Here is a 23,920-nt window from a genome sequence, read left to right as displayed (position 1 = left end):
ATTCAGGACTGTGGAGAGCTTGATGAAGGAAGTACCTGTCAGAGAACAGAACAAGAAGGAATCAGTTATACCAAGAAAAATGTAAATCATTCTTGGATCAAAGCCTGACAGATTAGTTTTTACATATCTTTACCCTTCTTTCCACATGAATTATCTGTGGTCTTACTGTAAGGTTTGAAAAATACTATATAGCAATAGCAAAAGTAGATGTGCATTGAAGAATAAAAGCTTCTTTATAGCTCACAAGTACTTTAGATTTTCATTTATCTAATTTGTTTGTTTGTTTGTTTGTTTGTTTTTATTTATTTCAATTCATCTAATTATATGCACTGTTTCCGGTATTATACAATATTCTGAAAAAACAGAGGACAGGCTTAAAAATCAAGAAAACACCCCAAAAATTTACTTTTGAAACTTCATAGATAAACATTAAGCAATGATGCGCTCAGTTGACTGTGGTCCACAACCTCAAGGAAAGAGTGAAAAGTGGCTACAGAAAACAGGAGAAGCTTCTGATAAAGAAATTAGAGAAAGCACTAATACTGCAAAGAGATTCAGCATCCTTCTCCTTTGCTCAATTCCCTGCAACATTTACTAATTTGTTTGAAGCAGAGGAAGCAACATTTGTGACAACCACAAGGTATCCAAGGACCAGGAAGTCTGTTTCAAAGCAAGTGGCATGCACACCCTGATTGAAGTCTCCCATCCCTGTTGGGATTTGCAAGCTAGGGGTGCGTCACTCTGTTGTTGGTGCACCTGATCTGCGAAATCAGTACCTACAGATAAAAAATAGAGGGAAGGAAAACCTCCTTTGTATTGAAAGATCTCTGGTTTGAGTACTTGCCTGGAATGGAGGATATATGCATTAAATTTCTCCTTCTGATGCTAGTAATTTGTGTATTACTGTAACCAGAAGGTAATAGGTATTCAGATTAAGGCTGAACTTTTTACGGTCTAATCAAACAGTCATTGAATCAGACAGAAAATTATCTATGATCTTGTGGCCTGGGCAATGATCTGAGCAAACAGGAAGTTTATAATTACCTATTCCATCCCATACTCTTGAGTTTCAGAAAAATTTTTCTCCATTTTCCCCCCTCTTTTTCTTTCTCTCCTTCATCACACAGTCCAGTGAGAGTCTGTTTTCAAAGGAGAAACAGAAAATATCCTAATATCAAATAACATTTTAAGTAACTATCTGAATTGCATGAGGCAGGAAACAAGCGAAAAGGTGTAATGGGAGCCACCTTTCTCAAATTTCTGTGTCAATACTACATTTTAAACTAGGTGGAGAGAGAAGAAACTAACTTTGAAATAAATAGGTTACTCCCTTGCAATGTTCTGAAAGAAATGGGCAGAAAGGAGGCCAAGGAAGAGTGAAAATTTTTCTTGTATGGAAAAGATTAGGTGCCTTTTAAATAGACATTGAATTGGGAGATTATACTGGGGAATATGTAAGTATATTCCTAGCACTTCTCACTGTATAATGCAACTGTAACCCCTAAAAGTCATTTGCACCCTTTCAATGCCTAGACAGTTCAGAAGTCAAGCTGTGGAACCCACCTGGCCACTAAATGCATGAGACATATCTTTTAAAGGGTACCATAGCACTCAGCCCTGAGCCTAAGTCCCATTTATAGTTCCAGTCCTATATTGTCGTTGTTGCATTTTTCTTCGAATAGGAAAATCAGACACTAAAATCATAAAATAAAGATAATACATTATCTATTTAAAGTAAATGGAAATCAAATAGGTTGACTGAAATTCAGCTTTTGACTGAGAGGAGAGTCCTCAGCCTACAAGTCATGGGGTTTCCAGGGCAAAATGAGGAGCTGCCTTTGATTGCCTGTGCTCAAGAGCTACATAATGTGAACTGTAGGAGATATTCTATGCTGCAGTACATCGAAATGGAAAAGTTGCATAAAGACAAGCCCTTGCCACTGAAAGGCAAGACCAAATGCAATTATTATTAAATTACTGTGATAGCAAGATAAAGACCGAGTTCTGCAAACAAGAAAGAGATCGGAAAATGTAAATTATAGGACAATAAAGAACTCTCAGCACAGCACCTGATGTTGTGCAATGAATCAAGTAAAACATTCTCTAAGGTAAAATGTATAAATACAAAAAAATTTTGTTCACACATACACCTGGCATTCACATTTGTTTAATTCATGGCTCTTTGTCAAATTGGCTCATTACAGCTCATATGGTATTTACAGCTATTATTATGAGTTATAATGGGTACAAATACCAAAGTATTCAATGTACTGGAATTTTCTATTCAGTGATCCAGTTGAAAGTACCTTGAGTCCTAAGGGATCCACTAAATTATAGTGGATCCTATGTTCACTATTGAACATGGCTTTGCAAATAGCACCTACCATGGAAGGCATATTTTTCAGTATTATCTACATGTCGATCTCTCCAATCTGATGTGTTGCTACTGCGAATGAATAGAGAAAATTTCCAAAAGATTAAAAAGGGTAGGTCACATAGCAGATGCTAATAATAACAATAAAAGTATTGCATAAGTAAAAGTGGTTTTGCAAAATAATGAAATTAAAAATAAACAAAAAGTGTATTCAATTTGTTTACCCCTAAAACATAAATAAATATTAATATGTTTAATCACTTCCTTAATTAAATGGGCTCTGACATGAAAAAAAAGTAATTCTTAGGAAGCATTCAATAAACAGCTTTTCAGGGTGGGAAAAGAATATGAACTAGAATGACTAGCTGTGCTGGTTTTGGCTGGGGTAGACTTAATTTCCTTCACAGTGACTAGTATAGGGATACGTTTTGGATTTATGTTGAACACTGTGATGATAATATAGTGATGTTTTTCTTATTGCTGAGCAGTCCTTACACGGAGCCAAGGCCTCTTCTGATTTTCATACTGCCACACTGGCAAGGAAGTTGGAGGTGCATGGGAGGCTGGGAGGACACACAGCTGGAACAGGTAACTCCAGCTGACCGAAGGGATATTCCAGACTATATGGGATCATGGTAAGTATATAAAGGAGGGGGAAAAGGAGGAAGGGGGGGACATATTGGAGTGATGGTGTTTGTCTTCCCAAGTCACAGCTGCATGTGACAGGGCCCTGCTCTCCTGGAGACGGCTGAACATCTGCCTGCCCATGGGAAGATGTGAATTAATTCCTTGGTTTGCTTTGTTTGTGTGCGTGGCTTTTGCTTTCCCTGTTAAACTGTCTTTATCTCAACACATGAGTTTTCTAGCTTCTACTGTTCCAGTTCTCTCTCTGGTCCCATTGGTGGGAGAATGAGCAAGCGGTTGCATGAGGCTTGGTGGCTGGTTCAGATAAAACCATTCATGGAGAATAAAAATACAGGAACAAAAGTGTCAAATTTGCTATAAGCAATCTAAAAAAAAAAGCTGAAACTCAAAAGAAACTACATTCAGAAAGAAGAAAAATAGAAATGTCTAGTTGAAGTATCAAAATATACTAATGTAAAACATTATTCTCTTTAGAAACTGGCAGAGTAAAAATCAATGTCCTGAAATGGGTAGAGGGAAAAAAAAGATGGGAAAAAAGAGAATTAAATAAAATAAATAGAAGAGAATAAATAGAAAATAGATAGAAGAGAGAAGAAAGAAGCAAACAGAAGAGAAACTAAAAGAGAGAGAAAACAAAAATAGGCAAATAGATCAGATAGCAAAACCATTCCCAACAGTAAAAGTAACCGTCACTAATTTAAATAAATTTTATGTCTGTATGACCATTAAATGCTGGCCATACACCTAATCCTGAAAAATCAGCATGGCATCAGTTTGTCTTGCTGAAGAGGAATATTTGCATCCTATAGTTATACCTATGCTATAGTTTTATATGAGTGGATTTGAGGAAGATATACTCAGAAAAGACCCTAGCGTCATGCTTCTCTATGGGTTACCAAAAACTTTCAACTGATATTTTGCCAGAAGAGTTCAATGAGAGCATTTATCGCTGTATTCATCAAAATAGCCAATATCACAGTAAGAAAAGTCCATAAATCTAGACTACTTTGCCACAAGCTGGGATCACCCAACAGTACAAACTGAGACACCATACTGAAGATTTATAAGGAAAACATTATGCAAAGCATTTCTGGACCTTTTAAAAAAAATATTATTAAAAGAATTAGAAATGTAAAAAGGGAAAACCGTGAATTTCAATCTCTGTATTGAAATATGGCTAGAGATTTGGGGAAAGAAGAAAAAAAAGACTATTTCAAACCAAAACCATGCTATATAAGCAATCATTATTAACTGTAGTAAATTAGAATTAGGTCATTATCTTTATTCTTGTTTTTTCCTTCCTGAGAGTATTGGTGGAAGGAACATCTGGAGAACTGAATTTTGATAGTAATCAAACTACAAAATCTTGCTTCTGTATATTTAAACATGTAAAGTATCATACATGTCAGTCTGCATATTTAACAAGTTTGCCTCTCAACCTAGTTCAAGTAAAAGCAATTCTAAGAAATTCTTTGTGTTTTCTAAAAGCTTACCTACACACTTGATTTCAGTAATTTAGACCATGTTAAAATGAGCTATTTTACAGAGGCACTAGAGGGGGTTATAACTGTTTCCACTAAAGTAATTATGAAGTTTTCATAGTCTTCTTGTCATAAAAATAGTCCCCAAAGTGTACGCAAAACAGCGCTAATGAAAATAACAAATATATAACTTTATTGAAGAGAAAAGAGGCATCATGGGGTAGTAATTCCTGCTTTTAACTCAACTTTAATGGTGGGAAAAAACCCAGTAATTTTATATATGAATATGTTCAATTTAATAGTCAGTGCATTGCTAATTAAGCCACTAAATCTTCAGTTCAAATGGATTCACTGGCATTAATTCTTCTACAACTTATTTCCAATACTATGGAATCATGAATTTGACTGGATCACAGGAATCTAATTGGAAAGAAAGTCTTAATTTCGAAACCTCCATGGTTTTTCATATTAAACATCTTGTAGAATTTGAAAATAGTTGAGAGATAAGCTACAGGCAGTGCTGGTTAAAGAGCAAATGAAGAAGTCAAGACTGCATATCAGCCCAAATGCAAAGTGAAGGAGGGGAAGAAAGCAGAATTTCAGTTGTATGGAAACTGTCATATCTTTGAGGAGACTTCAGGGTTTAGGTAAGGTAGGTTATTATCTAGTTTTTGATTGCTGCTGTAGTCTCCTGAATAAAAAATAACCTTTCATTTTGAACAAGCTCTTTTCTATCATTGAAATCTGATGCTGTCATAATGTGTCTAAAGTACCAACCAAGAAGTGCAATGAATAATCATGAGTATGATAACTTGATAAGCCAGAGTGAGGATAGTTACAAGGATCTCTTTAGAACAGTGTACAACTATGGATTCACTACTTGGAAGACACATATACAGAGTCAGGGGAAGAAGCACAACTCACACAAAGAAAGGATGGAGAAAAATATGCTGACCAACAATGGAAAGGTCTGCCTTCTAATTAATGACCAGACAGCAATGCCACAAATGCTTAGCGGTGGGCAAGCCATCTTTATGGTCAAAACAGAGACAGACAAACACAGATGTGTGTGTCTGTTTCTAAGTGGTTCCTAAAGCAGGTCAAATGGGTCACACTTAAGAAATGCAAAGTTCTGAGAGAGGAATCTTGCCACTGGAAGTTAGACATCTTGGTAAAACCTCAAAACAGTGCTGTGACACAGGTTCCCATTACTTGAAACAGAATAACAATATGTGTCTGTTGGAATAAGTCATGTACTAAAGCGTTCCTAGCATGATGACACTGTAAACAGTGGAACACTATTAGTTGTCTTTATGAAGATTAAAAATGTTTGTCTTTAATCTATCAAGCTTTTAGCCTTTTAGCTCCATCACACCCCCCCTGCATAAATACCATATGAAAACAGATATGGAATGCAGTCAAAAAACATTGGGATGCGAGGCAAGTCAAACATGAGTACTTACTCATGAACTCATCATCCCATAGATAAAGCATATGGGGAACATTGTTAAACTCATATGTTACATGTCAGTATAAAAGTTAAAATTAACTAATTTGTTGGAATTTCTGCTGTGATTTACAATGATGAGACAGTAAATTTACTCATTTTGATGAACATGCAGAATAAAAAGTTTAAAAAATAATACAAGCATGTTCAGATAAGGGCTGACAAAAATACAGTGGATATTAAAAATTATCTCTTACTTTTATATACTGAATGAATCATAAAACAGAGCAAAGTCTTACTATATAAATATAAATCATATTTGCTAGATTCTTTACAAGTGAAATCTGAGGTCAGAGGTCATGTGATCAATTTATGTAATCTTTTTTTAAGCAAAATAAGGTGAACCCTAGAGGCACATAAAAATGCAAAAGGCTATTATTTCATTCATGACTGAAACTGGATACTATCGCATGTCTGGTCACTTTGAGATTTTTTAAGATGGACAGATACACTACTCCAATTTGTCTGAGCAACGTGCAAGCAGTAAAAGCATTTTTAAATTGTAACCTCCAAAGCCATTTTTGTCTTGGATACGTATAAATAAAACCAGCAGTGCTGTGAGAAGTCATGATCTTTCTCTGAAGGTCACAATGTTTTTCTACATATAACTCAAGGTTATCAAAAAAATTTAGTACTAGTGTATTCAGGTAGTACAAGTTTATCCATCAGATAAACTCTCCTCTTTCTGGTGTACAGCAGGAGTGGAACAGCTAAGTATAGTGTTTATCTTCATATTTATTTTCAATAAATATTATATACGAGACTTTACGTTGTTTGGAAAATGAATTATGTATATGACAATATGGCACATCTCTCAGTCAGCCTCTTTTTAATGTCTACTCTGACTCTTCTGCCATCACATGCTGTGATCAAAAATAATCTTGCTTTTAGGAAGTTGCTTTGTTCCTGGGTTTTTCCTATTATCCCTGCAAAGGAATTACTTTAACTTTCTCCCTAACAAATGCTATTTGCAAACACAATGAGGTTATATTTAAATCAGCAAAGATTAAGTGAAGCCACAGGAGGCCAAGGGAAGGTGCTATCTCTTCAGAAAGCAAGATAACAGCTTGGAAAAGCTGAAGGATTTGCAGGGTTTGGATTTGGGTTTTTTGTTTGGTTGGGTTTTTTCATTAGTAAGAGTACTAAAGGTCAGAAATTAGTAATACAAAGATGTTGTTTAGTGCCTGTCTTTCTCTGTTTGACTCCTGTGCCAGTTACAGTGTCTTCACAAATGACGTACTATTGAAGCTAGATAGGTTCAGACAACTCAATACTACAGCAAGACACTAAATTGGTACTTTTCAGATCAGGCGTTTTAACATTATAGCAAATTCTCTGGCTCACCTAACACCAAAACCCATTCTTCTTCAGGAAGCCTTCTGAAGTTTTCTAGGGCCAGACCACTTCGTAAAAGAGCATAGGCCATTTGCAAAGATGGCTGTCTTTTCAGCTGTGTGCAGCAAGTGAAGTTAAATGGCATCTTCTTACTTCTAAGGAGGGAAGTTTCTCTGACTGTTTCCCGACATGAAATTTCCATCTCTGTATATGGAATAGCACATACGCTGCTCTGATTCAGCTTGGAAACATTACATATCCCACATGCCCACAGTATTCTAAAGAGGAAGTGAACAGAGTGCCTCCATCTGTACTGACAAATATAGAAAGGCCAGGGAGTAATCCATGTCCTAAACGCCATCATGCAGAAGCAACTTTTTATTAATTAGCCCCAGAAATATCAGAGTTATCTTTTTGGTTGCAGTAGTCCAAATCAGAGCCAAGGTGCTGTGCCAGCAGTTATGCTCTGTGTGTGATTAGGGGGTGCAGTGATAAGTTCACTCACTGCCCCTCCTGGGAACCCAGTAACACCCAGCTCTGAGACAAAGTACACAGCCATGTGTACTTTGTTCTGTATTGGATTTGCATTGCAAGATTTTGGCAGTGGGGGTCTACAGTCATGGTGAATTCCATGAAGATGCCAGAAGCTTCCCCCATGTGTGACAGAGCTGGTGACAGTGGGCTCCAAGACAGACCCACTGCTGTCCAGAGCCGAGCCCATCCATGACAGTGGTAGTACATCTGGGATAAGAGATTTAACAAAGGAAAAAAAACCCTGCACAATAGCAACTTCAGCTGGTAGAAAGGAGTGAAAATGTGTAGGAGAAACAGCCTTGCAGAAACCAACGTTAGTGCAGGAGGCAGAGGAGGTGCTCCAGGCAGCGGAGCAGAGATTCCTCTGCAGCTTGTGGTGAAGACCATGGTGAGGCAGCTGTGCCCCAACAGGCCATGTGGGCCCACGGGGAAGCAGAGACCCACCAGTAGACCCCAGAGGATACTTTCCCAGAGCAGGGGGATGCCTGAAGGATGCTATGACCCTGTGGGAAGCCTGTGCTGGAGCAGACTCCTGGCAGGACCTGTGGACCCATGGAGGGAGAAGCCCATGCTGGAGCAGGTTTGCTGGCAGGACCTGTGACCCTGGGGGGGATCCACAATAGAGAGGTCTGTTCCTGAAGGATTGCATCCCTTGGAAGGGACACATGTTGGAGCAGTTCGTGAAGAACTGTAGCCTGTGGGAAGGACTCACATTGAAGTTCATAAAGCGCTGTCTCCCAGGGAGAGCCTCCACACTGGAGCAGGTAAAGGGTATGAGGAGTCCTCCCCCAAGGAGGGAGTGGCAGAGACAATGTGTGATGAACTGACCACAGCCCCCTTCCTCATCCCCGAAGGGGAGGAGGTGGAGAATTTGGGAGTGAAGTTGAACCCAGGAAGAAATAATGTAGGGGGAAGATGTTTTAAGATTTAGTTTTTATTTTTCATTACCCTACTCTGATTTGATTGGTAATATACCAAATTAATTTCCCCAAGTAGAGTGTGTTTTGCCCATGATGGTAATTGGTGAATGATCTCTCCCTGTCCTTATCTTGACCCATAACCCTTTCATTATATTTTCTCTCCCCAGTCTAGCTGAGGAGGGGAGTCATACAGCAGTTTTGGCGGACATCTGGCATCCAGTCAAGGTCAACCCACCAAGTTGCTTAGGTCCTGATCGAGAAATGTAATGATCAGGAGTATATGCAGACTATATGTGAGGAATAAGCGTGCTACCCACAGAAATGCAGGAAATTCAGAACAGAATCCAACCTGACAAGTGCACCGAAAAGAGAATCACCTAAATTCTGCATATAATGTGAAACCAGCCAACACTAACTAAAAGATAGCATTTAAGACCATGTTAACTTCTAAGCATTCTGCCTTCTCATTAGATTCCTAGAAGGAAACACATTCTCTTCATTTAAATACATGTCTTGAGAGAAAGTCCTAAAAGTACCTTCCCTAGCAAAGCTTCTAACATGAGCCCATTTTGCAAATATGTAGTGGCAGCTCAACTGCCATTACCTGACTCTCAAAAGAAAGATATTTCCTATTCCTTGATCCCTCAGGGAAAATTGAGGCCTTTCTGCTGAGTCAAAGGCTCTTTTGAGACTTCAGTGTGTCCAGTCACGACAATCCATAGCTTTAAGCAAACCAAGCCAGCTGTACGATATATTTAGTGAGTAAAATTGTGTGATATTTCTCTCAAGTGAGCTTTAGACACTCCACATAGACCATGTTAATTTTAAATGACTCCCTGATCAACAAACAAGCTGTTTTGAATTCTACTCTGTGTCATGAACTTCTCAAGTACTGTAAAGGAAGAAGAAGCCCCCATTCTAGGTTGGAGCTCCTGATGCTGTACACTTCTCCTTGTCTGAAAAAAACAGATGACATTATCTTTAGCTTTCTCTTTAAAATTACAACAACCTTGAAAGTAGCTATGGGCACAAATTACTGAAGAAAGAAGTTCATGAACTTGAACTCCTTTTATAAATTCTAAAAATAGCCTCTGAAGAGTGCAAAGCCACTGATGTTACAAAGTTCAGTGACCTGTAATAACTATTATTATTTTCATTGACCTACAGTTACAATTGACCTGCACTGGAACTAGCAACACTCAATAGCACATTTTCAGGTTTTTTTTATGTTCCACTTTCCAAGACACACACACACAAAAAAACATCAGCCTACATCAGACAGGCCAGCATTTAATCTGGTTATGCTTTTGGTGCCCATAAAGCTATGATCATAAAACCAGAAGGTAATGAATGAATGTCAAATAGCTAAATACAAATCCATAGACAATTGTGAAGAAAAATCAAAGATAATTTAATGTCATTAAAAAAAAATCAATATTCATTATAATATATGGAAACAACTATGTTTATGTTTATAAAAGTTAGTTGTGTTGAAAGGTGAGAGATGGATATTGCTGTTGCAGAACAAAATTTTGCTTACTAACTATTAGTAACATATATGCTGGACATATATGTGGCCTACATATTGCACATTTTTATATTTAAGGATCTTAATAAATCCACAAAATGGTAACAGCATTTTAAAAAAATGTATTTAACATACTGACAACGATTTCTTTCAGAAGTTGATCTTTCTGCTTTCACTCAGCAAAAGACTAGAGGTAATCCTTAAAGTTTCAGACTGATCAGACTGAGATCTGAGTTAATACTGGATAAGGAAAAAAATATTTCTTTTTGATAATAGATGTAATATGTATCTCTTCCTCTGTATTGATCTTCCCATTGCTTACTATTTTTAAAAATTATTATTTTTAAAACTTTTTACACAAATCACTTATTATCAAATGAAGGATTAATTCAAGAAAAGTATTTTAGTGTCAATAACTGTATGTAGAAATTATCTTGAATAATACGAAGAAAATACAACAGAGACATTCTAATTTTTCTGTCTTTGTAGCATGATGTACAACATTCAAATCAGAATGTATTCAGTTTCCATGACTCGAGGGTTCCTTGAATTGTTACTTTTTGCTCTGCTGCAAGATCTTTTCTGTCAGTTTACTTACAATACATATTCTATACATAGAGGTACTATATATGCATATATCAGTTTTTGAAGATATGTACTAGAAGAGCAATCTACCATGTAAAACCTATTCCACCTAGCAGTTCTATGCTCTTGTTCCTTGGTAGACAATTGAAACTGAACTTTTTATATCCCTAAGGAATAGGAAAAACACTAACATCCCGGTTATGCTGTTAAAACTGTCAAATTAGATGGTACATTACTAAAATAAGATTTGAAATAGAAATTTGCATTATTTGCTATTTCCTTCACAATCCCATATTACCCTAAATAAGGAGGAAAAGGTTTTACCCTTGTATAGAGGCTGCTCATTTTTCCACAATTTATGCACTTTCACTTTTTAACAAAAAAAAAGTTTTTTCCCTGAAGAAATTCACTGTATGAAGAAAAAAAAAAAAGTACAACACTAGATTATTTTATTCTGTGCTGTGGGAAACACCTTTTGACTTTTATTAAACTGCTTGCTGAGTTTCTGATTTCTTGAATCAAATGGTTATTATGTGAAGTCCTAGAGATTTGCAGAACTGGGAAGAGAGAAGAAGTCAAACTCTACACTCGATTTTTCAATGCTGCTTAAAAAACCCCTCAAATTCATCAAATGAAAGTGCTACCTTATTGTGGATAAAAATTTCAAACTTTATCTTCCTACAAGTTATTTTCTTCACTTATCTGAGTTAAACTGTATAAGTATGAAGAATAAGTGGTGTCTGGGAATACAGTTAATACTTAAAAAAATAATGTATATAATGAATTTTACTTTCTGAAACTCTGCTAGGGAGAGATCACATTTTTTTTCCCCTTATCAGATGTAATTATTGCCTAAAATGATTGTGAAATAGCGTCTGTAAATATTTCTTGATTGGTAATTTGTGAGAAGTGAGCTGGTAGTGTCCTATATTTAGGTTTTTTGGATTTAACAGTGGTCTCAAAGTATATTGATAATTATCTTAAGAGTATGGTTTAAAGTCACATCTGCAATGTAACTACTTTGGCTGTAGACTCAGGATTCTCTTTCTTTACAATCTACTTTTAAACGGATAAAGTATAAACATCTGTATCTGAACTACTCACTCCAGTCCAAATTTTTAGTTGAAAGAGAAACAGAAAGTAATTTGTCTCACTTTTTTCAGGCACCTGTGTCTTTCCTTTATGTACCCTGGAAATGTCAATACCTCAGGAAGGAAAAAAAAGGCCTAGACTGGATGGCTGATTTTGAGATAGCAAAGTTAGAGCAAGCAAATCCCACCCTTTCTAATGAGTAATCCTCTCTTTTTACTACATATGAAAGTTGAACGAGACAGAAGTATGATTTTGATATGACCAAATGCTTTTACAAACTCAAGAAAATCTGTATTTGGATGAATCTCAAAGTAGGTTTGGTTCCAAACATTTGTTCAGCTCTGCCAAGTGAACTGAGGGCCTCTGCAGAGAAAACACTGTTTTCTCAGTATGGGAGCTGAGTGATCAGTGACAATATGAACAACAAAGCCCCTATCAGCTGCAAGATTTCTGAAGCATACAGCCAATATATTTTGTTATTATCTAAAAAGCAGCTTATGCATTAAGTTGTTTGCTTTCACTATCTTCATTTCATCATAGAAATAAAAATGTATTAAATCCCACTGGGAGCTGGTCAATTCACTTGTCTAAATAAAAGACACAATTTGGCTCAAATCCCAGATCATGTAGTAATTATCCCACTTTTCAGTAAAAAGCTTTTTGGGTTATTTAAGAATTATAGTGAGCAAGGAATAAGTTAGTATTAAGGAATTAGAGCTAACAACTTCATTAGGAATTTTCACCTGAATACAGACTGAGGAAAGATGACAGAATCTGGTCCCTGGAAAATTCATATAATAATTTATTGTCAAGGAAAAAAATGTTCATCTTGTATGGCCAAAGACCTCAGGTTAACTACAACATATTGTTTATATTTCAAAGCAGAGCTATGCAGTTCAACCAACAAGGTAAAATACATGCAACTGTCTGCTTCAGAGGAAAGGCTAGAATATCATTGGAGCTGCAGCAATCATTGGAAAAAAGACTGTATTACTGCACTATATCCACTCTATAACTCATAAAATTAAATGGGATTGCAGTCTCTTGGTAGTTGGCTTAGAGGTAGCCCACGTGGAGCCCGACAGGCACGTCTCCACATCTTACAGCTACCTGGCATAACACGGGCCTTCTTCAGTGCATTGTCCTCCACTGCTGGGAGCAGCGTTCTCCTCTCAGAGCTGATTTCTGGCATCTGTCACTTCAGCTCAGAAGCCATGGTTTAATGTCAGTGAGAAGTCAATTAAGAAATATCTACATATTCATGACACTCTCATAACTTGCAGGCATTACATACACAGTGAGCTGGTAAAAGCTGGAATGCTGTCCCTGAGCTAAGGTAATAAGGACTGTAATGAAACATTTATGGTATTAATAATTTTTAGCAATGTCATATTACTACTGTACTTCAGCCTATGTTTTAGCTTGAACTAAACAAGAGTTGTATCATTATTATTTTAAGCCTTACACAAGAAGTCAGTGATAGCAAGCATTAATGCACTGTGTAACCCAGTATTAAAAACTCTTGTAAAAAAAGATGTGCTGGAATATAATCTGAGTTAAAGCCTTCCTTCCTACTATACTTTTAGCAAATTATGCTTAGTTAATAAATTTTAAATTAGTTTTTCTTTTGAGAATAGAGTTGTGATTAGACTAGAAATATGTTGAAAGCAATCTTTCTCACTGCTGGAATATTTTGGCATTTTTAAAGATAAAAAGAAAAACACAAAACACGTGGAGACATATGCAAAACCAAGGAACTCATACTTTTATGAAACCTCAAAAGAACTGGAGGAAGAAGCTAGTCAAATGTATCAAATGCAGCTGGTTTAGAGACTGCAGGAAGCACTTTTTTTCCCCAAGTCTCTTTTCTCTGCTAGTGTTTAGCATCTCAGATTTGTGATACTTCAACATAGTAGGCCCCAACAGATGCTAAGTTAACTAGTCAGGAAAATCTTATCCACTTTTGTCAGCCTTCCTATCAAACATCACTTATCTCATGGGGTATTTCTTCTTAAGTTTAGAAAATGCTTTCATACGTTAGCTATTTTCTTGTAAGGTTGTCGATGGCAGCAGTTTTGTTCATGAAAGACTGCTGAGCAGAACCTTGCAGGTTCACCTTGCAAGAGCTTGTGAGAACCAACCCTTTGAAAGCGTGACTGGAGATTTGAGTGATATAAACTCCAAAGAGTCGTCCTCTTTCCAGCTCCACTGCTGCTTTATTCAAGCCGGATGCAGAGTTTTTTACTGTCTTACAGCGTCTCAAGGAAAAGCAGTACCAAGGCCCCTCTCCTTCTCTGTGCTGAAAACAGAATGATCATGCTAGGTCTGATCTACAGTGACATGGAATGATCACAACTTTCAGTAAAGCACAAGCACCAGATGCTCAGTACTTCTGCAGGGAGGTCACTATCTAATATTCATAGAGTCTTTCACACTGTAATCCACTATCCCGTACACAAAGTTCAGGATCTAAGGCATTTTCCCTACTAAGCAGCAAAACAATAAAAACTTTATATCGGTAACAGTTATAAGGATCTTTACTTGTCCTATATCTCTTGCCATTTAAAATCTTTAGAGAAATGGCAGTGTGTTAGTCACGTGCCTTTCTCAGCTTTACTGTGACTAGGAATCAATACTGACACCAAGCCTTTCACTCAGTTTGACTGTTTCCCCACTGAAAAGTACCTATCTCAAAGCATCACAATGACTAGAGTTTTACAAAGTTTGTCAGCTAAACAGTCAAATGTCACTGTTGGGGAAATCTCATGCCACAATCTTCCACTGTAGAACCAGCGGTTATAACAGAGAGCTTTTTGCTAGATTGAGGAGACAACATGTATCTGCATCCCTGTCTCTTGTAAAAGTTGGCCAGGGTTGCCAGCCATGCCAAAGAAAAAAATAAATTTGAGATTCTCTTTCAGAAGTGATGGTCCTGGATGATTCATCTGAAAATGTTTCCATCTGCCACTGGAACTCTGCCCACAAAACCAAGGCACTTTTGAGTATCAATAGCTATTATGTCCTTTATTAAAGATAAAGTAAAATAAATACCCTATTTTACACTTCATGTATGGCTTGTCATTTAATATCAGTCCTGTGGTTTGTAATGTACCTGAGGCAATCAGGAATCCCACAGAAATCCTCTTACTTGTTCCTTCTGAATCACTAATTGCAACAAGAATCTTGGATGCAGTGATAATAGGATTTTATGTAGTAAAATGTAAGTAAAAATATATATATTTAGCTAAACATGGTTGAATGGGACTGGGTTTATGAACTGCTAAGATTAAGATCTTTCTCCCAGAAAACATAACTGAATATAGAAATATAGAATATTTTTAAATTCTATAGAATATAGAAATATAATTAAATCAGTTTAATGTTTTAACCTTGGAAGGGGCTCATCCCAAAAATAATGCCAGGATCAAATGAGCAAATTTGGTATCTCTTCTACACTGCTTCTTCTCTCACACCCCCCATCCCATATCCCACACACAGATGGAGTACTCCTTAAACAGGCTGGAATACTTCTTAATCAGGAGATTTATTGGACACACTAGTCTTTAAGGAGCCTTTAAGACTTACTAGATGTTGCTAATGCCTAACAAAATAAAATATTACAGAGTACCAGATGCTCCAGAAAACTTTTAGTTCTGTTGTTACACCTGTGCTTTAATAAAATCAAAGGCATCAAGTGTAATGAATACCATAATAGTAGAGCCATCGCTTACCCTATCAGGGGACCCAGGGAAATGCAGCGGCTGTGATGGTATGAAAAATAGTATAGTCATAGGTCAGTAATTTCAAAAGCTTAAGAGGGAGAAACATCGTAAGAGAAAACTGTGATATCAGAGAAAAAAGAACAAGCAAAAGTTAAAGATAGGATTTTATAGGGATTTCAGACTCATTCATGAGAAGACTACTGATTTGCCAAAACTAAAATTATATTCTCTTTATGAAATTCAAACTCCACATAAATCAGTGTCAAAATCTGACTGAAATCCAAATGAGACAATATTTCAATTGAAATGAATAAAATTAGAGCAGATGTGAGTCAAGTAAAAGCATCTGTCATGTCCAGTTAAACTAACTTTAACAAAATTGAGTTTATGGGCACCTTTCACACCAAGCAATGTGTAGCACAGTGCACACAGATGATAATTTAGTAAAGGACTTGGGTAGTGTGATTTCTTTCTTAAATTATACATTTGCTCTGAACTGTATACACTGCATTGTCTGTTCTATTTGTGCTAGAAATGAATGGCAAAGATATAAACAATTTATAAGGGCAGTACATACTGAGTGGTTTCAAAACCCTAGAGATTAGTGAATAATAAATATAATCAGGCCTTTTGTTAGTATCGTAATGCTTCACTGTTTAGGTCACATACGATTATTGTGCTAATGTCATTTTTGGGATGAAATGGTTACTAAAATCACAATGTTTCCAAGGGTTTCACTGAACAAAATAGAGTCTGATGAGGATGGAGAAATGAGACAAAGGAATTAATGATTTGTTTACAGTCTCAGAAGAAGTCAGTCTCAGAAATTTCTATTCTATTCTATTCGATTAAGCTTGTGCCACTGCCCTCATCCTCACAACATCCAGGAACATCCCAAGAGTTGCTAGACAATATGTTCTGTACGTTTCACTTATTATTTGCTTTTGAAAGATATAGTATTACAAAAGTCTCAGGCATAAGACTGGTTTTGGATTTGGATTCTAATTTTTGTTGTTGTTGTTGTTTCCTTGTTTTGGATTGGATATGGAGCTTGTCTCATGGAGCTGTAAAAGGAAAAGAGAAGAGTAATTTTTGTTTTGACTGAAGGCAAATGTTTTGCTGTCCTCTATGGTTTTAGTACCCAAATTGAGATCAAATGCCTGCACACTGTGCCTGCCATGGAGCATGGAGGCATTCAAAGTGGTCTTCAGATTTAAGTGGTTCAAACTGCCACACAAACTTTAGCTGCCTACAGGCATCCCAGTACTTGAGCTTTCAGCAACAGCTTGGATCCAGACCATTGACCACCATAAGGCTAAAGCCAGACATCTCAAATACCATTTGAGATCTTGAAGACATAGTGTAAATTATGCTGGGGAGGCTTGCAATCCTTTTGATAGTCCAAGATGTTAAAGAAATGTGTAATTGGTTTTGTGCTACCTAAAGTTTTCTGCGTTGATAATTTCACGTCTAGTTCTATGGCAGGCTTATAGTCTAGACAACAGTGACTGGAGTGTATAAAATGAAAGCACAGAACTTTCCACTGCAGGGGACCTTCGAGTTCTTAGACAGTAGATAATCACAGTTGCTCTTCTACTTCGGCAGGACACGCACTTTCCACCAACCAAATGCTTGCAAACTCCTAGAAAACGTGGCTTTCATTTCATGCAGACACAAGCTGCTCAATATTCACCAAGGCTCAGCACCGCCAAGGCAGCTGTTAATTCTCGATCTGTCTGCTAACACTCACATCACAACATAGAATCATAGAATGGTTTGTGTTGGAAGGGACTTTAAAGATCATCCAGTTTCAACCTCCCTGGTAAGGGCAGGGATGCCACCCACCAGATCACGTTGCTCAGGGCCCCATCCAACCTCTCCTTGAACACTTCCAGGGCTGGGGCACCCACAGCTTCTTTGGGCAATCTCGCTACCCTCTGAGTAAAGAATTTCTTCTTAACATCTAATTTAAATCTCTCTTCTTAGTTTAAAGCTGCCTGCCCGTGTAAAAAGTCCCTCTCAATATTTCCACAGCAGAAGGGCGACCCGAGCTTATTTTATTTTTTAATATCTTTTTCCCACCTCAGTTTCCAGAGGGGGGCACGTTCTTTCCCTGTTCCTGGCGCTGCCCGCGGGCGCGCACCCAGACACACTCGCACGGCCTCTCTCCCCGGTGTGGCCGCGCCGCTGGGCTCAGCGCTGCCCGCTGCCCGCCCGCCCCGCTCCCTGACCACTGACCGCTCACCGCGGCGCTGCCGCAGCCTCCGCCCTCCTTCCTCCTCCCAGCCGTGCCCGTGACTGTTCCCTCGCTCCTGCCCTCCCCGCCGCGGCGGAGCCCTCCCGAGCGGAGCGGAGCGGAGGAGGAGTGTCCTGGGCGGCGCGCAGAGCCCAGCCCAGCGCGGCGGCGGCGGTGGCGGGGGAATGTGCAGCCGCGGGGAGGAGAAGCGCCGGGCGGGCGGCGGAGCGGGCGGGCTGCGGGGGCGCAGCCGGCGGCGGCAGCGGCGGCCGGGCATGGGGCCCCCGGGCGGTCGCGGCAGCCCCACCGCCCGCGGCAGCCTGCAGGTGAGGGCCGGGCGGAGCGAGGGGGGAAGTGCCGCGGCCGGCCACCCGAGCCCGACTTCGCACGCAGCAGCGAAATCGGCAACGAATTGGCAAAAAAAAACCCCACCACAAAACAACCCGAAAAACCGTATATACGTGTATATGTTTATTGGGTCTTTTTCTCTTGGATCCGATCGCCAAAGATCAGAGCAGCCGTGAAAAGTTTATTTTTGTTGCTGCTGCCGAAGCGGGTTGTGACGGAGCCGCGAAAAGGGGGAATGGGTGATTAGAAAGAGGGGAAGGAGGAAAAATTTCCTCCGTGGGGAGGATGCCCGAAGTTACTTTCGGGGAGCCCCTTTCCATTTGTGAGGAGTGGGCGACGCGGGCACCAACGCGGGTAACTTTCTCCGCGCAGCCCCTCCGCGGCTCCGCTCTGCAGCTCGTGTTTTCCGCCGGCAGCAGAGGGGACCCCGAGGGGCGGCCGGAGATGTGTGGCGGCGAGGCTGGAGCCGCTGGCGCCGCGGTCGCGGGACGCAGGGACCCGCTTGGAGCGCGGCACCTCCGCCGGGACCCCTGCGGGCTGCGAGGTGCCTCCGCTGCACCGCGGGCCCCTGGGCATGCGGAAAAACAGGTTTCGGGACGGGGCATGGGGTAGGGGGAGCAAGGGACGCGTGTCACATTCCTGCTGTGGTAGGGGAAGAGAACGAGCAACTGTTTGGGGGTGCGCAGTGGGTTGCCCTCGTTTGGGATGCGCTTGTGGTGGGGAGGGGAGGTCTGCTGGTGAGAGCTTGGGGCGGAGGGAAGACGGAAGATGGCACGTCGGGGCGCAAGTGCTGCTGGGGGGCGGGGGGAGTCACGGTGCCTCCGGGCCATTCTAGCAGTGCGTATTTGCTGTGGGGAATGCAGCTGGTGTTGCCTGGAGGGTACAGATGGTGATGCCCTGGAAGTACCTGCTGTACTGGAAGGAGAAGATGGTGGGGAGAGGGAGGATGACTTCATGTTGCAGATGCAGCACTCTCTGCTCGAAGTGGCAGTGGGGGAGGCAGTGGGCAGGGGGAGGCGCCACCCCTTCCTCACACACGTGTGCCTCTCTCTTCTCAGCACTTGCTCCTCTTCTTGCTCTTCGTTGGGCCTTTCAACTGCTTTGCCAGTTACAGCCGTGCGACCGAGCTCTTCTACAGCCTCAACGAGGGGCTGCCTGCTGGGGTGCTGATCGGCAGCCTGGCCCGTGACCTGCGGCTCCCAACGGCTGGTGGGCAGCACCCTGTGGCCCCGCGGCCCCCACTCTCCTTCACTCTGGCCTCCCATGGTTTGGGGGGACAGTATGTGCAGCTGGACAACCGCTCTGGGGAGCTGCACACCTCGGCCGTGGAAATCGACAGGGAAGCTCTATGCGTGGAAAGCAGTGGGGCCACCATCTTTGGATCATCTGCTGTCTCCTTTTCCTCCCCCTCATCCGAGCCATGCCTACTGCTGCTGGATGTACTGGTACTGCCACAGGAGTACTTTCGCCTGGTGAAGGTAAAAATTGCTATTCGTGATGTCAACGACAATGCTCCCCGCTTCCCTGTGTCCCACATCCATCTCTCGGTGCCCGAGAATGCGCCTGTGAACACCCGCCTGGCTATTGAGCACCCAGCCCTTGACCCTGACATGGGCACTAATGGTGTCCAGACTTACCGCCTGCGAGATAACTATGGTGTCTTCACCCTGGATGTGGAGGAGAATGAGAGTGGGGAGAGGACTCCCTACCTGATTGTTATGGGGGCACTGGACAGGGAAACACAGGAGGAGTATGTCACAGTCATCGTTGCTGAGGATGGGGGCACGCCTCCGCTCGTGGGCAGTGCCACCCTCACTATTGGCATCAGCGACATCAATGACAACTGCCCGCAGTTCAATGACTCGCAGCTCAACGTCACCCTTTATGGGAATTCCAGCCTCGGGACACATGTGGCTACTGTCCACGCAGTAGACATGGACCTTGGATCCAATGCCCAGGTCACCTACTCCTACAGCCAGAAGGTCCACCAGCCATCCAGAGACTTGTTCCATCTGAATGAAAGCACAGGAGCCATCACACTCTCCACTAAAGTTGATGGGGACACTCCAAAGCTACACAGGCTGATCATACTGGGCAATGGCCCTGGATGTATCCCTGCCGTGATCACAGTTCTAGTGACCATCATCAAAGTCATGATGAGGCCACCTGAAGTTGTCCCTCGTTTCATAGCTAATGAAGTGGAAGGGGTGGTTTACTTAAAGGAACTGGAGCCTATCAACACACCTATAGCATTTTTTACCATCAAAGACCCCGATGAAAAATATAAAGTCAGTTGCTATTTGGATGGTGATGGGCCTTTCAGACTTTCACCATACAAACCATACAACAATGAATATCTGTTGGAGACCATAAAGCCTTTGGACTTTGAGACACAGCAACTGTATGAAATTTCTGTAGTTGCATGGAACTCAGAAGGATTTCGTGTCAACAAAGTAATCAAAGTACAGGTCCTGGATGACAACGACAATTCACCAGTTTTCTCTGAACAGCTGATAGAATTGTCCATTGAAGAGAACAATGTTCCCAATGCTTTTTTGACCAAACTGCATGCTACTGATGCTGACAGTGGAGAAAGAGGGCAAGTGTCCTATTTCTTAGGTCCTGATGCCCCTTCCTATTTTGCTTTAGATAAAACCACAGGAGTTCTTACAGTTTCCACCCAGCTGGACAGAGAAGAAAAAGAAAAATACAGATATACTGTCAAAGCAGTAGATTCTGGCTTCCCTCCAAGAGAATCAATAGCAACGGTTGCCATCACTGTATTGGATAAAAATGATAACAGTCCAAGATTTATAAATAAGGATTTCAGCTTTTTTGTACCAGAAAACTTTCCAGGTTTTGGTGAAATTGGAGTTATAAGTGTCACAGATGCTGATGCAGGACAAAATGGATGGGTTGCCCTTTCGGTTCTGAATGGAAGTGATATTTTTGTCATAGATACTGGAAAAGGAGTTTTGAGAGCTAAAGTCTCCCTGGACAGGGAGCAGCAAAGCTCCTACGTTCTGTGGATTGAAGCAGTCGATGGTGGTGATCCTGCCCTGTCTTCCACAGCAAAAATAACTATCCTTCTTCTGGACATTAATGATAACCCCCCTTTGGTCTTGTTCCCTCAATCTAATATGTCTTACTTGTTGGTCCTTCCTTCTACCCTTCCTGGCTCTCCCATTACTGAGGTCTATGCTGTCGATAAGGACACTGGCATGAATGCAGTCATAGCTTACAGTATCATAGGAAGAAGAGGTCCTCGACCTGAGTCATTTAGGATCGACCCCAAAACTGGTAATATCACCTTGGAAGAGTCACTGATGCAAAATGACTATGGCCTCTATCGGCTGCTTGTAAAAGTTAGTGATCACGGCTATCCAGAACCTCTCCATTCCACTGTCATGGTGAACCTTTTTGTCAATGATACGGTTAGCAATGAGAGCTACATTGAAAGTTTGTTAAGAAAGGAGCCTGATATCAGTATAGAAGAAAAGCAGCCACAAATATCCGTAGAGCCTACACATAAAAAAATGGAGTCAGCATCCTGCATGCCTACCTTGGTAGCTCTTTCAATAATAAGCTTGGGTTCAATTGCTTTGGTAACAGGGATGGGCATTTACATTTGTTTAAGAAAAGGGAAAAGGCATCACAGAGCAGATGAAAACTTGGAAGTACAAATCCCATTAAATGGAAGAATTAACCTGCACATGTTGGAGAAGAAACCAGTGGAGATTTCTAACATTTGATGTTTCTTTGTGTATAAATCAACCATCTGAAAAACCCTGGACAACACTGAAACACCTAGCCATGATTTGTATTGACAGACGTTGGAATGAAGGACTGATAATTTATAACTTAATAATATTATAATTGTAAATAGCTGTTTACAGTTTTTTAAATTCAAATTCAGTGTACAGCTTTTTTATGAAATGTTAGTAACTAACAGCTAGCACCCTGACTATAAAGATGTGGACATCATTTCCAGCTTTCATAAATCAATAAGATCAGTGAACATAAAAAAGGGGAAGGTAAGATGATTGTTTAAACTCAAGATTTAAAAGTCTTTTTAACCACAAGAGGGCATCAGATGCTCCTGAGCAGGGAACTGTTCGAGGTACTGTCCATGAGATAAACAGAGTATATTTTAAATATATTGATTTTAATATAAAATACCTATTGGCATACAGGACATTTAACTACTACAAAAATAATGTCTGTCCCAATGTGTGTATAATTAAAAGAATAAAGATGTTAAAATGCACTAGTAATAAAAACCAGAATGTTTATTACCTCACAAGTAAAGCTTATACAGTAGGATAGAAGAGGCATTAACAAGAAGTGCAATTCCTGTTGAGCAAGAATGCGAGATATTGTAATGAGAATCTGAACTGCTGTGACATATCATCTTTCATTTTTCTCCAGATTTCACCCTCATTATCAATTGCTGCAGCAATCTGCTGGTCATTTTTATGGAAAAGTTATATTTAATATTTCCTACAGCAAATAGTGACAGAGCCCCATGCTCATCCTTGTAAACATGCCAGATGCAAGGAAGCAAGAGAATGGCTAAATCTTTAGTTATCACAAGAGTGGTGATATTTTTTGTACTTTGAGCAATCTGTCAGTAGTACTCCATCAGTTTGGTTGTGTAATAGATTGTTTTCATGTATTACTTTGGAATCTGATCTGCCAGATGGAAACAAAAGTCACTTCATATTCTAAGGAATTGTAGGACTTTGTTTATTCTGACTGTTGCTCCTTTCTGGATTGGTATTTCATGTGAAAGATCTTGTTTCTGACTTTTGGCGACCATTCCTGGCTCCTTTTCGTTGGCTTTGATTTTGGATTAGATCCAAAATCTAACTTGTAAGACTGGTGGCATATTTCCTTAATGATTTATTCTTTGCTGTATCTTCTGCAACAAAGCAGCAATTTTAACAGTGATGTGTTACTTTCACTTCATTTTAAGAGCTGAGAACTATCTTTTGTATGATGATTGCATCAAATTTCTCTGTGTGAACAAGATAAATTAGTGTTATGCTTAAAACTGATTATTTTGATTTCTGGCATCATATGTCTGTAATGTACCAAGAGTGTTTATATGTCTGCAAATTAAAGCTATATATTTTCATAATAACTTATTCTCTGTTTCCTAGAATTTTAATTATAAAAAAATATTATTTCAGTTGTAAGAAATGCATATTTCACAAATGCCTAGGTGCTGGCTTTCTTGTCTGACATGTCATAATAATTCCCCAAATTAGTATACTTCAAAGTTATTAATGACAGTTTGTGCTGTACTTTTTGAAATTATCAGCAAAGACAGTCATATTTCAGCTGATGCTGAAATGGTGTCTCAGCTCATACCTGTTTTAAAAGTATGGAATGCAATTTCAACCAGTTTTTGATTTTCCTCTCTGTGACTGACACATTACTTCACCTTGAACCTATTGAAATGTTGGGGCTTCTTATAGATATTGCTTCTACTTAGCCTAAGTAAGCGTATTAACATAATACCCATGTTTTTCCATTCTAGCTATGGGGAAAAGGCTGTTTTTCCAGGTTAGAATATTTTCTGTTTATGCACAATTTGATAGCTGTGTTTCA

At 39.9% G+C, this 23,920-nt stretch overlaps 1 protein-coding gene across 1 annotated transcript; it reads left to right on the top strand.

The window, feature by feature from the left end:
- The first annotated feature begins 18,234 nt into the window (after nucleotides 1-18,234).
- On the top strand, nucleotides 18,235-23,454 carry PCDH20 (protocadherin 20). Its single transcript, XM_032680858.1, has 2 exons — nucleotides 18,235-18,285; nucleotides 19,366-23,454. The coding sequence occupies exons 1-2, from the start codon at nucleotides 18,235-18,237 to the stop codon at nucleotides 22,057-22,059; spliced, it is 2,745 nt and encodes a 914-aa protein (XP_032536749.1). The 3' UTR covers nucleotides 22,060-23,454.
- Nucleotides 23,455-23,920: the final 466 nt, after the last annotated feature.

The sequence above is a fragment of the Chiroxiphia lanceolata genome, chromosome 2 (assembly GCF_009829145.1).
Source record: "Chiroxiphia lanceolata isolate bChiLan1 chromosome 2, bChiLan1.pri, whole genome shotgun sequence".
Lineage (NCBI taxonomy): Eukaryota > Metazoa > Chordata > Aves > Passeriformes > Pipridae > Chiroxiphia > Chiroxiphia lanceolata.
The sequence above is the reverse complement of the archived record's forward strand: the minus strand, read 5'-3'. Positions and strand labels throughout refer to the sequence as shown.